At 39.2% G+C, this 18,061-nt stretch overlaps 1 protein-coding gene across 1 annotated transcript in view; it reads left to right on the top strand.

Moving 5' to 3' along the window:
- Positions 1–15,318, top strand: part of TRPM3 (transient receptor potential cation channel, subfamily M, member 3) — a gene marked incomplete at its 5' end in the record, with an annotated part of 65,650 nt that extends 50,332 nt beyond the window's left edge. The window contains 4 exons of the mRNA XM_010078460.1: positions 5,971–6,121; positions 6,665–6,864; positions 8,068–8,200; positions 13,869–15,318. Of these exons, the coding sequence (XP_010076762.1) occupies positions 5,971–6,121; positions 6,665–6,864; positions 8,068–8,200; positions 13,869–15,318 (1,934 nt within the window). The remainder of the gene's footprint in view (positions 1–5,970; positions 6,122–6,664; positions 6,865–8,067; positions 8,201–13,868) is intronic.
- Positions 15,319–18,061: the final 2,743 nt, after the last annotated feature.

Here is an 18,061-nt window from a genome sequence, read left to right as displayed (position 1 = left end):
ATACACTATTCAGTGGTGTCATTTGTTACCAGTGATGTATGTACATAAATACTACATTCCTACAAATTCCTGACTATCAACCAATTGTAAGGGGGGGAGGGGGGAATCAAATGAGTAAATCTCTTAGAATTGTGTTAGAATATTCAGGTAAAATCCAACAAAAAGAGCAAAACCAGCTTCAAAGTAGTTCCTCTCAGACTGACAGTTCATCCCAGCCACATTAGCTGAGGGAAGGAGATCCCCGTCAGGGAACCTTATGATGGTATATGCGACTGCCTCACTTTTAGGCTGCCTTTCCTAATCCAGCTGAGGGATCCATGGGACAACAACAAGCCACTTAGGTGCTTTAGTGAATGCCATCCAGAAGGAAATCCACAAATGCTGTAAAATTTCTCTGTCAATTCAGTTCACTTACTTTGGCAATATTACCAGCTATATAGCAAAAAAATTCACAACAGAGTTGTCACATGCAAAGAACTTTGTTTTCACCTTACCAAGCTATCTGCCCTGCAAAATATTATGGATACAGAAGTGTATATATACTGAAGACGAGAGGATTGTCCAGGAAATTAGTTTTCTTGGTAAAAAATGTAGATAGATGACATAAATGTCAACCTGAGAAGTGGTAATCACCTGTAGAAAATCAGCAGCAGACCTCACATTTTCCTATATTCAGAAGGGAAAGCAGCTGAGAGTGCTGTTCGCCAACATGAGTCTGGGTTTTTTGGTTTGGCCTGTTTTTCAGATTTGCCTGGTGTCTCACATGTCAGATTTGCATCTGGATTTTCTTTCCAGCTGACAGTATTTCTAGTGCCATCTGTAATCTGAAGATCAATCTGAGCTGTGCTTGTTCCCTCTGCCTACTTCCTTATTGGAAAAACCTACGTAGTTTAAGAGAAAAAGATGGGGTCCTTCTCTTTCACTTGTATTGGTGAAATGCCAAATAACCAGAATGCTGTTGTTTCAGAAGATGAGAGACAATTATACACAGGTTTTAACTATCCAATAAACTTAAGAAGGAAGTATAATTACTACAAAAGACTTTTAAAAAATTCTTTAAATTTCTTAGTCTGTTAGATTTATTAATTTTTTGAAGTTTTTGAAGGTTTCTCAGTATAAGTGAAAATTTTATACTAAATTCTATACCTTCTCAGGGGTTTCATGCTTTTCATGTCTCCATAGGAGCTTTTTGTAAGGGCTGTCATTTGCGTAGATCATTCTGGAACTAGAACAAATAGAGCAGCTTTGCACAAAACAGAACAAAACGTACCTGTGTGCTTTTTTTTTTTCTGCATCTGTATTGCAGCTCTGCAGCACAGACAATATATTTAGCATTGTTAGACAAAGGCAGAGGATAAAATCTGTGCACATACATCATAATTTTGAAAATCTCTCTGGCCTGAGTTGCAGTAGTATTCCCCTTCTTAGCACTCCTGTTAGGCTATATTTTGGATTCCATCTGGTTGGATATTTTTAAGGGGTGCAGGATGGGAGGTGGAGGGAAAAAATAAGTAAAGAGGTCAAGAAGAATACAGGGATTTAATATGAATTATTATTAAAATATCAGCAGATTGAAGAGACACTTCAAAGTCATTTTTAATGTGGCTGAGGGCAAGAAGCAACACATAAGGTCACAATGCTGTATCAAAGTAACTTTTTCAAAGTAATGAGACACTGTTCAATTCCCTGGATGTTTCTGCTGATGAACAGAGCAATGGTGTGAGACTCAGAGTTCCCAGAGTTCAGCATTTTCTCTGTCAGTGAAGAAGTGGACAGCCCCAGGCATCTCACTTAGCCTTTATTCAACATTTACCTGCCTGGCAAGCTGGTAAGGTTGCTTAGACATTTAATTAAAAAATTATAAAATGCTTTCACATCCCTTGGGTTCAGTGCAGATCAAAATCAGAAGATGCCTATATACTCACAAAAAGGGTGATGAAAGTGCATTTAAAATGTCCAGACTTGAATTAAAAAAAAAAAAAAAAAACAAAAAAGATGGGTTTGTCTGTTAGTTAATATCTACTTATTGATTTCTCTATTGTTTAGAATTGTGATCATATGAACCCATTCTACAGATTCTTGTGATTTCAAAGTTTTCATCAAAGGTAAAAAGCTATTTGTTAACCAAGCTGTTCAATTATGCACTTTCCTCCCTCCATTATTTCCCACAACTACTTTGGAAGGGTGCAGCTGGGGCAAGAGTCACGACACAGAAATTTGCAAATATTTTTTCTGAAGCCCTCCACCCAATACACAGTAAAAATAAGCAGTGCCCATGTCATGACAGTAATGACAGCAGGGAAGCAAAGTCTTCCCAAGCTTTGCCGCTGCTTTAGGTTTGAAACACACAGAGAGACATGGGCTACTGCTGTTTAGTTTGCAAGTATTTCCTGGCCAGGAAAGAGGGAGGGTTAGGTATGCAGCAGGAAAGGCCTATACAGGAAACTGTAAAAGGGAGCCAGAAAGGAAAAATAAGCATAAGAAGAGACTGTGGAAAAGGAAACAAAAGACGCAAAAACTATGTACATCCACAGATGTCAGGATGAAATATTTGAAAGCTGAGTGAAGTTAATGTGTGTAATTGAAATTAAAACTCCAGCCAGTTATGATTTTCTAAAGCCTGGATTCAGGACTTTAATGGCCTCCGTTTATCCAATGGCCCGTATGTATCAGACTACCTGGGTTTTTCAGTTACCTGAAATATGCATACAGTTATAGTAACAGAATTTGCTTCAGCAAAACATTTCACTAGAATTAAGAATTCACAACAATTTTTGCTAAAGCAAGGCTGTAATGTAAAAAGATATGAGTCTGTTTTCATACCTGTTAAAATTGTGCTTTGAAAAAGCTTTTCATCACAATATGTTACTGCATATACTATGAAAATTACTGCATTTCTCAAAACATAATTAAAATGGTCAAACAGTGTTATGCACAAAAAGCAGGTGCAGATCTGTCAGGGACAAGGCACAACACTGAGCAAGTTAAAGTTTTGGCTTTATGGAAAGCGTGGCGTTACCACAATGGGAGCCCATGACACCGATGCTAATCAAATGGGGACCCAACGTGGTGCAGCCCTGCTCTGGAGTGAGCCTCAAGGGAAAGCATGGCAGAGATGGATAATAAAACTTGTGCTGATTAACATATCATATATATGCAATGTCCTGTTTTGCTCATTAGCGAACCCGCTGATGTAATGCCGGTGCTGTTGTCTGAATTCTGAGATCTGCAGGTGGCCTTTGCGTTGGTGCCATGCAGGGGTATGTGCAGGTGAGGGGGAAGCAAACTACCCCAGGTTACTGTAACAAGGAGATAAGACGTACTTGGGACTCTGTGTGCTCAGATGGGGGAGGCAAACTGTCCTGGGTTACTGTAAGAAAGTCTTCTCACACTCTACAAACAAAATTCTAATCTCTTAAATATAAACAGAAATTAATTATCTAAAAAGAATATCATTGCTACTTTTATCCTCTTGCCAGATACTTCTGTCCATTTTCACTGAGAAATTTCTGTTTCTTGTTTTCTGGCAATAATCATTTTAAACAGTTTAATTAATAGTGGGAAAAAAAATTTCAATTAATGTTACAGTTTAAAAATGGAATAAGATGTTAATTTCAGTGAGCTGCAACGGCACAGGCTTCTGCATTTTGGACACATATCACACATTTTTTCATGAGGCTAAAGGTGTGAAGATTAAGTGGTAGCTTAGTTCTCTATAAACTGAGGCATGAGATTAGTATTCCCTTGTTATTTAAAAACTGTTACTGCAACAGAGCATACAAAAAAGAAAAACTCTTGCAAACCTTCTGGACAAGCTGAACATCTATACATGTATAGAGTAGACTATGGGAACTTGTCTTTGTAGGAGGACTAATTTGGTCATCACTGTGTAGTATAAACTGACAGGGATGTATTAATTGCATTCTAAATACACTGTTGCAGGCAAATAAAGATGGATAAATCATTTTTTTCTTGGCAGTAGTCAAAGCTGATTTTTTTTTAATATTAAATTCTCTTTTTTTACAGAAAAAAAAAAATGGGATAATAGAATTGTAACCAGACTTTGAACTGAGTTTTTGATCTCATTGATCTAAGGTTTAAAATATGGTTTTGAAAAATTTCTCCCATTGTTACAATAGACATCACTTGTTCTGTTCTTCAGCATACAAAAGGACAACAGGTTTCATCAACTGATAGAGTGATTGTTCCATTACTGGTGAAATCATTACTGTGTTGTATTGGACTCTGTAGCCCTGAATCAACATGTAAGCAAGTTAAGCTTCCATGTAAGCTTCTGCACAAATAGAAATGTAAGTCTTACATCAAGTGCTGATACGAAGAGGTATTGAATGTCCCAGTTTCTGCTGGATGAAGGCTGAGTGCACATAGCCCTGTACTCACAGCAGCTCACAGATGGCATTTTGAATGTCTAAATAAAACGGCTGCTTGGAGAAGTGTGGGGAGCATGAAATCAGCACTAACTGAAACAAACTGCAAGGTGATGCTTCCTGAGAAATAAAAAATTGCATAGTCTCAGCCCGTTCCAGTAATAAAATGTACTTTTGTAAGTAGAAAGTACTAGTGACACTGTGGGTCCAGACACAACAGAGGTGCTTGGAAAAACAGTATTACTTATATTTGGCTTTGACATTTCTTTTTCTGTGAGTTGAACACTTTGTGAGAGTTCATGTTTGAAGCTGATGTATCCTGTATTCTTCTGTCCCATATGGCTATATTATTTCTTTATGTAATAGCCTAACAACTATATGTAGTGCCCAAAACCAAGTACCCAAATCACACACAATATCATATGATTGCCAGTAGACACCCACAGTTGAATCTCATGCTCTGTAAACCAAGGTTAGAAGGACATTTTTGAGAAGAAGTAATAGCTGGTATTGGAAATCACAGATTTGTTGACACAGGGTGGAATTTTACAAAACATACGGCATTGACAAATTTTGTCGTCTGTGAAATCAGTGGGAAACTCACACTGATATCAGTGCTGAGTAGTTTGCAAATTCCTCACTTGAACTTCTTTTTGATGGGGACAAGGGGAAGCTAGCTGTACTGCTGTGCAAAATTTACTAAGATGATCTGTATACATAAGCCACTTCTTCAGTTATTTTCTTGAAGAGCTGATCGGAGAGATACTAGGATGGAAGCTAGAAGACATAAACTGAACCCACATTTGCAAATGCAGATCACCTACCACAGCACATGGAGGCATGTTAAAAAATAAGCATGGAAAACTATTTCACAATGTTTTGCCCTTGCTTCAGTTCTACAACATTAATACTGAGAACATTTCGGTTCCAAAGCATTCAAGGAAGAAACAGGTGGCAGCTCCGCTCCTTATGTGTCCCTTTACCTGGTACAGTAAAGACTTGATAATCTCCCTCACTGTTTCTAGGCATGCAGTCAAAAGTCCTCAATAGCAGAGGGTCATTATGAATATGTCCCAGAGGGGCTCAGGGCATTGCAGTGCACAGCAATAAATGTCTACTCCTTAATTTACTTTCCCATATTTCATTTTCCTTATGCTATTTATCACATCCCTCTCTATCAATCAAAAAAGACCAAACTTTCACCATTAAAAAATAATACATATGCTTTTTCCAGGATTAAACATTTTTATTATTTCATTTGCACAGCCACTAATTACTACCAGAGTACTATATTTTAGCTGTATGGAACCAGACAGCATACTCACACCAGACATGCCTCCTGCAGTTTCTGAGGGGAGTATCTTGATATTCGTGGCAAATAACACACAATAACAAGAACTGCAGCTGGTGAAATCTGTGACAGCAAGTGCAAACTTCCTGGGGGGAACATCAATGCCACTGTTACTTGGAAGATATTGCTTTGGCAGGCAGGCCTTTATAAATATTTAAGTATTTCTGTCAAAAAGCACAGAAAAAATAAGACTCATTCCCACTTTGCATTGTTTTGCATTTTTGTTCCCAGCTCCTTGTGGTCAAAATGAAACCAGAGAAGACGGCAAAATAATCCAGCTACCTCCCTGCAAGACAGGAGCATGGATTGTTCCTGCCATCATGGCCTGTTACCTCTTGGTTGCAAACATCCTTTTGGTGAACCTCCTCATTGCTGTTTTCAAGTGAGTGATACATTGCAAAGTACGGGCTTGAGGGTGGATGGACATTATTCACAACCCAAGAAGGCTGCTAAGCTGAAAACTCTAGATGAGAGTCATTTTCAGATAATGTGAGGGTGTTTTTCAGTAGCTTGTCCCCAGGGAATGTGGGAAATGCCAAGTTCTTCACATTGTCTTGTCTCCAAGGACAGGCACCTGATGGGAGTCAGGACAGAGAAGCCAAAAAATTTAAAGCTCGGTTATGCTATCATTCACTCCAAATACAAAAAAAAAAAAAAAAAAAACTTTCCTGTCTCACTCGGTTGTTGTAAGACTCAGTGGTTGTACAGAGCAGACATAAGCACTAGTAAGATACTTTTGAAATGGCTGCCACTGTGCTCTGCTGAAGCACAAAGTTATTATTTTGTTCTTCTTTCTCTTTTTGCAACAAGGAAAGATTTGTCACTACTACTGAAATGTGTCTAGTTAAGGCACAGGCATATCATCTTCAGCAAAGTACCCAAAATCATTTCAATCTGATGTTATTTTCCTCTTCTTACCTTCTAGCAATACATTTTTTGAAGTCAAATCCATATCCAACCAAGTATGGAAGTTCCAAAGATATCAGCTAATCATGACATTTCACGAAAGACCTGTTCTCCCACCACCTCTGATCATTTTCAGCCATATGACTATGATATTCCAACATCTCTGCTGCAGATGGCGGAAGCACGAAAGTGACCCAGATGAGAGAGACTACGGATTGAGTAAGCCTTAGACAATTTACAGGGTGGGACTTTCCAATGCCCTTGGTAATGTCTAGTGTTTCACATAAATGAAGGCCAAGTCCAGCACCTTGACTACCTTTCTGGTAGAGAACTACTTTAAACTGCTATGTTTTTACCTGAATCAGTTAGTTTCACTTGCATTGCCCAACCCCTTAGTTCTCCTCAGAGCATTAATGAGGCTATGTTTTTCTGTGGCTTTTGGGGAGTCTTCCTCCCTTTTTTCCTTCAAAGCAACGGAGTCTGTTTTTCTGTTGCTAGAGGTCTGTCATTGCTGGAATTCTTCTTACAGTCCATCACATTTCCAGATCTCAGTTTTATTCCTGGAAATACAGAGATAGCATTACTATTTTTTGAAAAACCAGTACATACTTCCTCTCTACACACTTTTTCCCTAGATAAGCTGAGAGATGGTGAGAAGTAATTATTTTGTAGACACATGTTCTCTCCTTGACACAGATTCAAACTGGAGGAGTGGTTCCTCCAGACGCTCTAATGTGAACTCCCATAAGCATGATGGAAAACCTATCAGATTATTCTGATAGCACTTTCTCTCCTCTGTCTAGTTCTTCAAAGCAGAAGATCTCCACCTCCCCCATTGTGTATGCGAGAGGCAGAGAGCTAAGGGATGTGTATGTCTTCCCCACATTAGCCCATGCCACACCCCACTTCCCTACAAGGAGGGAGCTGGAGCCATGTGCTGGCACTGGAGATGCAAGCGCAACCAGACTGCTCTCCTCCCACTCACATCCCATTCTCTGCCACAGCCCTTGCTGCTGCCTCCAGATATCAGCTCTTGCCATGTCAAACAGATCCTCTGTACTCTCGCACTCCTTTCCTAGCAGTGTGCTAATTTGATTACAGTTGTATTAGGTTATAGGTGGGCTTTGGCTCCCACCATCTCTCCAGGACCTGACCAGCAGCTGTGTTTCGATCTCATGCAATCAAAACACATTCGTGTTTGCCCAGCATTTGCCTGCTTAAGTGTTTCTGTCTCCAGAATTATATATAATTGAAGCCACTAATTTGGTAATTAGCTGCATCTATCTGCTTTCATGCCAAAATGCCAGATAAATTTGAAGCCTGCATTTGAAAGTTAAGTTAACGAATTCCACAATAAGAACAATGCAGTTAATTTCATGTATTAATCTTTGCCAAATTCACATTTTTCCATTGTTTCCACAGAACTTTTCATAACTGAGGATGAACTGAAAAAAGTCCATGATTTTGAAGAGCAGTGCATAGAAGAATATTTTAGAGAAAAGGATGACAGATTCAATTCCTCCAATGATGAAAGAATACGTGTCACTTCAGAAAGGTGCACTTTTTTTGTTTGTTCCCTCATAAATTGGTCTGGAAATGTGTTCCTGTTGTCATTCTCACCCTTTCATTCTTTTTCTTGAAAAGGGAAAGATTTGAGGTAATTTTTTAACAAGTCTTAACTAAAGAGTAGAGTAACAAAAGGCGGTGATTTTCTTTTCTCTTTTTTTTTCTTTTTTGATAAAGCAAATGTTCCTCAAAGTTTTGAAAACATCAGTCTTTTTAACCAGTTGTATTAGAACACAGTTGACGTAGTGAGAAACAAATTATTCTTGCATTTCAGGTTTTAAAGCAGAACTTTAGGTCACAAGTGGTCAGAACACAATGGGAGAGTAAATGAGAGCTCCTCAATGAATACTACAGCTTTAGCACTGACTTGCTAGCCATTCAGATAAAAAGGGAGCCCTGTTTCAGAATGGCCTTGCTAGGTAAGCTAGTTTCATTGAGAGCAACAGGGATCTTGCTATTAATTTAAAAGGAAATAGACATTTCACCTACACCAATAAAATGCACAGAGGACAAAGGTAATATGTTAATTTAGTGAAAGTTACCAGGCTTAGTAGTTAGTTAATTAGTCCTAAAAATTCGTAAGTCTGTTCATCTGCTGGAGTGCTCATGTGCTTTCATCACATAGCATCTGAGCATCAGAGTCAAATTTTGAGGAGAGAGTTTGTTGTTTGATTCATAGCACTGTTACCAATAAATATTTTAGGGCAATATCCTGTCAGATACTCATAAAATTTATGAACCACTGAATACTCCACTTTAACTTGAATAACAGAGGTCAGGTAAGTTGTCATTGTAATCAATCACACAGATATAACACTCTTCTCCTTATACATAATCTTCTAGCACTGCCCCTGATGTTATGCCTAAAATATTTTTTCTGTAGGCAAGGAAACAGGCTTTTTATTTTGTTTTGAAATAAATCTATTCAAGAGCAGGATTAGCAGATATAATATCCTTTAATCATCTGCATTACTGAAAACATCACTCCTAAAACACATATTTTAGAAAAGGATATTAGAGGGGAAGTATGGTAAGGCATGGAATGGCTTCTTCGTAAAGAATGGCCAAATAATCCAGCTCTACTTGGTCTGGAAGAGACAAATGCAGAATTAAATGACAGTGGTCTATATAATTTTGAGTACCAGGACAGGGTGAGTAGAAATCAATTGTTTGCTGTCTCTCCCAAAACAAGATATAGAGGAGCAACAGACTATTCTAGCAGGAGCCCAGGTTCAAAATAAACAAAAACAAGTTATTTTTTTCATGCAGCAAGCAGTGTTCTTAGAACAGAGCAAATTCTTGAAAGCTGATGAGGTCTAAAAGAAGCTGATGATGTCGGCTAAAAGTCTACACTGGTTCGAATGGAGACTAGACAAGCTTATGGAAGAGAAATCCAGTACAGATTACTAAATAGAGTTCATATGAGGCCCATTAAGTTCCTGAGCAGAAAATATTTAGAGACTGAAGAATACAAGGCGGGAAGAATTACATATGCTTCAAAATAAAGTAGTGGGCTAAATTGGTCTGTGGTCCAGCTAAGTACCTTTTTTGTGTGTGTCTTCCGACAGTCTAGTGGTCAGAGATCTAACCTGAAAATCATAGATGCAGGTTCAAATCTCTGGGGATAGCTTTCCTTGCCAATGAAAGAAGAGGGATGTTTGAGGTATGTAAGAAGTAATCCAGCTGGGACCTCCCCTACATTAGGCAAGTGCTCCAAGCCCTGGAAAATGAATACACAACAATCTGCCTTTGGACTCTGTATGGACCCTGTTTTATACTAAAAGAGCCTTTATCTCTATTTTAAATGAACAGCTTAAAGCACCGCCAGAGGGGAGTTTGTGATTATGAATCCTAAATGAAACAACACCTGATCTCCACAGCGAAATAGTTATTTAAAAATCCATTTACCTTATCCAGTAGTGTAATGTGGAAACCAGCATGCCTTCAGCTCTGAAAGGGACACACACATAGCAATCCAGTGGGGTACAAGAGGCTACTCCCAGACCCAAGCACACTACTAGGACTTGCAGCAATGAAACCCCAGGTGAATGCAGTTCTCATAATAGTTCTCTCCTTGCCAAACCAACTCCAATGCTCTACCACACAAGCCAAGTGCAAATACGTTAAAGATCTGAGCAATACTTTAAAGATGTTTGAGGAATCGAGGCTGCCTAAGTATCTTAAATAAAACACATTTTAAAAACTGGATGGCCAGCTCTGTCATTGTGCCTGCAGTTATGGCCAGGGAAGTATCCCTTGAAGTGTTCTTAATCTAAAACACCCAACTTCTTTTTTCTAACCTATGGCACATCCTCTTTTTCTGTTCTCATTCCCATCTGTTAGGATGGCTTGGCACTGTCTCATACATTGGATACATATTGCTGTAAGGAAAAGCACAGGTGCAATGCAGGCATCATACATGGATATTGTGATATTTGCCAAAAGGTTTATACTATCTCAAATACACATGAAGAAAAATCCAAAGCAAAACTTGGCCATTCTTATTTTGCAATCGTGCTCTAGTTTGAAACTCTTCCTGAAGAAAACACAGCTCTAGCTGTCTATCCACTTACAGATGATCCAACAACATGGAAAAATAGAAAATTTCACTTATTAAAGTATTTTAAGGACCAGATTATAACTGTATTTCTCCAGAACGTATCTTCTTATGTCCACAGTGTTTCGCTGATACGATTTTTAACACGTTTCTAGTAGGATTACTCCCAGACCATGGTGCTATTCTGTGTGATGAATGATTAAAGAACTGAACTGCAAATTAATACAAAATAATGTAAAAATTTAAAGAATAAATATTTGTTAAAATAGATAGGAGTGGCCATATGTAATACATATCAGAAAAATGTGACAAAATTCAGCTAATAGCTTTGGGTTTGGAGGAGTTCATCATCTCTCAAGCTTTCTTTTTGTGAACAAAATTATACAGTCAGGGCCCATCCAGTGCAAATACATACTCTCAGTTATCTATGCGCATCTCTGGTCACCTCTGGTTTCTGAACCCACATGGCACTATCCTTGAATTTCTGTACAAATTTCGCACTGCTACCAACGTAATCACATCTGTGATTACTACCATAGCAACAAAAAGACCACGTAACTCAAAAGACTCTCTTTGTCTTGGTCAGCATTACCACCAGTCTTACACTCTGTGCCTCTAGCAGTAGCTAATAGGTCATGTTCAAATATATGAATGTGTACCAGCAAGGTATGACTCGAGGTTCTTCTTGGAATGCATTAGTTGTGTTTAGTAGCATTGCACAGCCTTCATGTGAATGCAGGATGCAAAACCTATCTCACCACAGACAGTTCTACTCATATTCCAGATACTAATGTACTATTCCAGACACTAGATGTAACTAAGTGCAATAATCAAATTGGCTATGTTTGTATTAAAAACTATTTTCCTTGTGTACATCTCCCAAAGCAAGCAAAAAAACCCACCAAACCCCAAAACAAAACCAAGACTATACAGTTAGCCTCACAGAATGTTATAAATTCATTCCAGTTCTTGGGTAACTGTTGCTGGGGTGAATGTTTTTTGGTAGTCTTAATCTGAGCATTCTCAAGTAAAATCCAGGAGGTTTCTCAAATTGTTCCATATATGTCTGACAGACGTAAAATTATGACGTTTTATCTGTTCATCATCTTGGAGCAGTTGTTACAGAATCTGAATGTGTGATGAGATGTTCAATTATTACCCGATAATTATTTCAAAAGTATAATTGTTTTATAGAACGACAGTTCAGATAACTAATAATGTGAGGGAAAATTCAACTGCTTCCCACATAAACTGCTTTCTCACTACGGGATTATGTCCTGTGCTTGCAACAACATTCATCTGTTTTGCTGGAGAAGTTGGTAGAACTAGATGGTAGACTAATGCCTAAATCATAAGAGTAGAATGAGATTCTTTGGAACTACCAGTTCATTTCTTAGCAGTGATCACTTGATCTACTGAAGTCTGATGACAGCAGTATAGTTGCTGCTTCACTTCTGATTTGCTCTGCTTTCAAAACTCATGATCTTCAACAGAAAAAGCCTGTATTTCACAGGAATGTGACACTTGCTGTAGGGAGTGGTGTCACACTCCTCCCTCTCCTCTCTTGTGTGGGTGGGTTGCTGCTGCTCATCACCATGAGGTAGTCAGACCTCAGCGTTCTGTGCCGTAATTAACAAGGCATTAATGCTACCCAATACTCATTCGTTGCTAAAATCTGGTTTCCTTCTGGGCAAGTATGAGTGTTTATGGTGTTGGCAGTTCCAGGTTGCTCATCCTGTTGGAAATTCAACTAGCAGTAGTAGAAGATGATATTTATTTCATCATAAATCCTGCCTGTGATTGACCAGGTGCCTATTAACATTTGAGTATGAATTGCACCAACAGATAGAGAATAAGAGACTTGTGAAAAGTGTGGAAATCCTGCCATTTGGTATTTGTTGCTTCTCTGTTCTTTTTCCACTCTCTACAGGAATGGGAAAAACCATAATTGTAACTTTAAAAATCAGACAAAGATTATATAAATGTTTTGCTTTCAATACTTCTTTGTCAGATAATGGAGGTCTCTGGTCTACCCCAGGGACTACAACCAGATTTTAATTATGAGAAGAAATGTCATACGTGCTAAAGGCAATTTCATGGTGTAAAATTAGAGGACTCCATACAAACCCTTGTATGTTTTGGAAGCCAGAAAATTGAAATGCTTGAAAGCCACTGGCATAAATTAGCGCACAATTCACCTTAAAGTTGAAAACATTTTAAAATGAGACAGATCAACAGTGTAGAACAGATATACTGAAGTTTAAATTAGGATCACACATTCAATTATTACCTATTAATACTTTAAGCTAACTTTATATTTGTATATTGTAAGTGGATAATAAATAACTTTAAAATCCATCATTTCAATCCCTTAACTATTAAAACAGACTACCCAAAGCACAATCACACTAATGGAGTAATCTCAGTTGTGTACTCTATTGCAGGCTATATTTGCAATGATCAGTGTTGTCCTCCCTGCAGTGTCCATGCATATTTTACTTGATATTACCTACATTTAATACAATAGCTGATACTTACATATATATGTATATATCTGAGCTAAAAATTAATCAGAGAACTAACTCCTTAGGTCCACATAGCACTAGCTGGTGTAAATTTGAGGCAAACACCAGAAAAATAATGGGAAGTTACCCACCTTCTACAGCATATTGCCCACTTTCATTACTTCATTTAGTTCTGCAGTTAACGGTGGTGGTCCTGCCTGTGGCACACCTGGGGACAACATCATGTGGCGTCTGCTCTGTTATTCATTCATAACAACCTAATTAGAAGTTCTGGCAGCAGAGAGGCAGCAAATCATAGTAACATTCTGTAATAACCCTTGTCCCTGGGATAGGGCACACCCAAAACTTCCTCTATGTTACACAGCAGACACCCCTACTTTAATCCACAGGAGCAGTTTTCTGAGCAAGTGGTATTTGTTTGCTGAGCCTCTTTTAGCAGCCTTTTGTAGCAGATGAGGTGGTTTAGATTGGCTTTGAATTTTAAAATCTATTTGTTCCCATTTGTTTTGGTGACTTAATAGCTGAATATCACTACTTTGTAGAAATTAACCTGTCTAATTCTTCCCTTTTTTAAGGGTAGAGAACATGGCCATGCGACTGGAAGAAGTAAATGAGCGAGAGCACTGCATGAAGGCCTCTCTCCAGACTGTTGACATCAGGCTTGCTCAGCTGGAAGATATGATGGGACGAATGGTGACTGCCTTAGAAAAACTAACCGGCATAGAGAGAGGTGAGACGACCAAGATACGATCCAGGACCTCATCCGACTGTACTGATGCAGCCTACATTGTGAGGCAGAGTAGCTTCAATAGTCAAGAAGGAAATACTTACAAACTTCAAGAGAGCATAGATCCCACAGGAGAGGAGTCCATGTCCCCAACATCTCCTACGATCACACCCCGCATGCGAAGCCACTCTTTCTATGCAACAAATATGAAGGATAAGTGCGGGCTGGAAAAGTTTGAAAGCATTTTTAAGGAAAGATCTCCAAGCCTGCATCGGGCTATCAGTTCACACTCGATAGCAAAAGAAGGAAAGGTTCCCTTAGCTCCTACCAGCACTTTGTCAATTGCCCCAGACTCCAGAAGGCCTTCGTCTTGTATAGACATCTACGTTTCTGCCATGGATGAGATGCATTCTGACACAGAGCCTCTTGACAGCTCCATAAATATTCTTGGTACAGGAGATGCAGCTCTGCAGGCTCATTTAGCCTCTTCCATTTTAGCTAACAGTGCATACATTAGCAGCACACCTGGTGAAAAAATTTCTGGCAGGAGTCTTGATTATGAGGAAACCTCTGGAATAGAAACAAGAGCATTTTCTTCAGACTATTCGCAAATCACAGATTGCCAAATCCCCTGGGATTCAGACCCTCCCTTGTATCACACTTTAGAGCGATCTAAAAGCAGTCGCTATCTGGCTACAACTCCATTTATTTTGGAGGAAACGCCAATTGTGAAATCTCACAGTTTTATGTCTTCTCCATCTCGAAGCTATTTCAGTAGCCTTGGCATCCCAGTCAAAACAGCAGAGTACACAAGTATTACAGACTGCATAGATACGAGATGTGTGAGCGCTCCTCAGGCCATCGCAGAGAGGGCCAGTTTCCCTGGGAGTCTCGGGGGCAAAGTGGAGGACTTGGGATGCTGCCACCCAGAGAGAGAAGCTGAACTAAGCCACCCAAGCTCTGATCATGAGGATATTGAGGCCAAAGACAAGAAGGGCATCCCCTTATCTCCTCAAGACGGCAATGCTACAAGAACTCTGCCCAATAGCATCCCACTTCCAAAAATAGAGCGGGCCAACAGCTACTCTGCAGAGGAGTCCAACATGCTGTATGCACAGCACACGCGGAAGAGCTACTCTATCAGCGACAAACTTGACAGACAACGAAACTCGACAGGCCCGCGAAACCCCTTCCAGAGGAGTAAGTCCTCGAGGCCAGAGAGCAGAGGGGACAACCTGTCCATGAGGAGACTGTCAAGAATGGGAGCCTTCCACAGCTTTGAAAGCAAGCACAGCTAGGCCTAGACAAAGTTCACCAGCAGTCTAACAGTCATGTGCTCTCCAGTCCATTTTTCTTAGCAGAATTTTTAAAAAGCCCTCATGTCACCTTGTGTCAACTCCAGTTGGCATTAGCCACCAGTCAAGGGAGCACATTGTCAGTCTCAGCATCACCCACTGAGTTACTGCATCTTGACCCAGTTGACATTTGCACTTAAGCAAAAAGGGAGGGATGAAAGCTTTACAAAGACTTCAGCAAAGAAGAGGAATAACAAGCCCCCTTTATGGAGTCACAAGAAATAAAAGAGTAGGCTCTGAAATCTGCCTTTTATTAGAAGGCATCCTAAGATCTTTGATCATTATTCAAGTTTTTAGGATGCAGGAATTAACTAGCAAAAAGAGAGGTACAAATTAGGTGTTCTAAACTTCAGTCACAAACTTCTTTTTCATCTGTTTCACCGTTGTGATGACTGATGAAAAGCATTTGTTATTTCTGTAGGAACTGGCAGCAAAGAAACCTGAATTCTCCCAAATCCCTTGCATCCCACACTTGTGGATATGAACAGGATAACAACCACAATGTTCACTTGTCTGTTTTTGTATCAACTTTTAGTGCCACAAAAAGTTTATATTTTCACGAGCAGAAAGGGAAATTAAATGCTTTTTGTACTGCAACTTAAATGGAAGAAGGATTTATGTTAAAATATCGGGTGATTTCCTGTATAAAACAGGCATTCTAGATTCTAGCACAGCTGAGCAAGCTCAGGATGAATGTAATTAAATGGAATAGTATATATTTATTTTTTTACCACATTTGTCATCAATATGTTGTCTCACTACATCAAAGGATGTGACGGAACAGTAAGAACGGGGTGATCAGAGCAGAGCACAGTAATATTGTCCGGTTCTCACTGCTCCATTTAATTATGTATACAAACTGGGGAGACTTATCCACTAGGCTGCTACCAGGCTCTTCTTGCTGTTCCATTTGAGCTGCCGATTCTTCACATCATTCCCTCACCTAAAAATATACACCTTTTTTTCTTTTCCATGAGGACATGGCCATATTTGAACATTTCAAAGTATACAAGATTTATCAAGCAGTCTTAATCCAGATTAATGCAATTAGTCTGAAGATCCTTAAGGGAAAATGTTCTTGACAGAGGACTGGAAAACACTAAAAAAGAATATATGCTTTTAAGGTAAGTCAAGAACCAAAGGGCAACCGCAGGTGTCTGTAAACAGCAAAAGCCATTAGCTGTTACTAGGCTTCCGTTCAGCAGCGTATCACACAACATGCATTTTAGTAGGAGAAAGTATATCTGAACGGTAGTGCAGCTACAGGTTTTAGTTGAAGACAGTCAAAACTCCACTGACCCCCACCCACGTTCCAAGGGTTCACAATGTCAACCAGAGTTTCAAGCTTCTCATGAGAAGATATCACAATGGTTACAGGTGGAAGGGTGGACAAAAGGTAAGAAACAGGTGGAGAAGCAAAAACTGCATCAAAATTTCACATCCTTTATGAAGGCACAACTTTTAAGCTTGTAAAGAGCTGAAGCTAGTGCTATTAAAAATTAAAACATCTCTACAGTGACCAACACCTGTGTGGACCCAGCTCCTTTTTGTTATTAAAAACAAACACATGCGAGTGAGGTTCATACTTCCCATTATTCAGATGGGAATTAGCTTCCAAACCTCTAAGGCAGCTTTGAAAATGCAGGCTGACATTTTCTCACTGGGATCTCACCGTTGGAAACTCTGAGTACCATAAGAGAGCTAAGTCTGAAAGGCAACAAATCCAGACATAAAAATAATCATCAGCCTCAAGAAAAGAGGCAAGGAAGGTGAAAACATTTAGGTACTGAGTCACTGCGTTGGAAAGTTCAGGAGATAAAGAAATGCAGCATGGGGACTTCAAGCACAATGTGTTTCATGCTTCCTGCACCAACGTGTTCCTTGCTTTCTTCTATTTGATCAGGCTTTCAGTGAGCTAAACTCCACGAAGACACCATGTTTATGCAATTGCCTTGCGGTCCATGTGCAGCATTACAGTCACATGGCAACACCGAGAAAGGTCAGAAACCTTTCTGTGCATTATGAAGCATGCTTGTGACAGGCTGATTGTTGAACTATAGCAAAATGCCCAGGGGCAAAGGAACTTTTGTTTAACAATCTGCTTCAAATGTGCCAACTTTTGTTTGCAGCCTTTTTTAAGGCTTCTCCAAATCTATCTATCCTTGGTGAGTAGAGGGGGATATTCTCACATTGTTTTCTTTGTTACTTTTACGAATGTCTGCTAAAACTGTTCATGGACTCTTCCACCATCACCATATTACTGGCCTACTCTAGAGGAACTTCAGCTTCATTAGAAATCCCTCAACAGCTCTTAGTGAATTAGTTCAAAGCATAGGGCTCTCCTCTGGGGTACATTTCATTGCTTAGTTTGTCAGGGTAAAGGAAATTGCCAAACCCAGAAGCTGTATAAATGTTTAGGATACAGCACTTTACTGATCTGGAGCACACATTCCAGGTAAAATGAAATAGGACACTTTATTTACCTCTTAAAATTTGCCATTATATATAAAATGTAAATTCAGATGTTAAAAGTGTGATTGCAAGGCTTGAGAACGCTACTTTTGCTGAATGTTTCCCATTTATTCTACAATGTGGTCTCTATAGAATATATTATGATGGGTGTTAGATTATTTTATCTTCACCTGGTTTTTACACATTGTATCAAACTGTTCCTTCTTGAATTTGA

The sequence above is a fragment of the Pterocles gutturalis genome, unplaced genomic scaffold, assembly GCF_000699245.1.
Source record: "Pterocles gutturalis isolate BGI_N339 unplaced genomic scaffold, ASM69924v1 scaffold1623, whole genome shotgun sequence".
In the NCBI taxonomy this organism is placed as follows: domain Eukaryota; kingdom Metazoa; phylum Chordata; class Aves; order Pterocliformes; family Pteroclidae; genus Pterocles; species Pterocles gutturalis.
The sequence above is the reverse complement of the archived record's forward strand: the minus strand, read 5'-3'. Positions and strand labels throughout refer to the sequence as shown.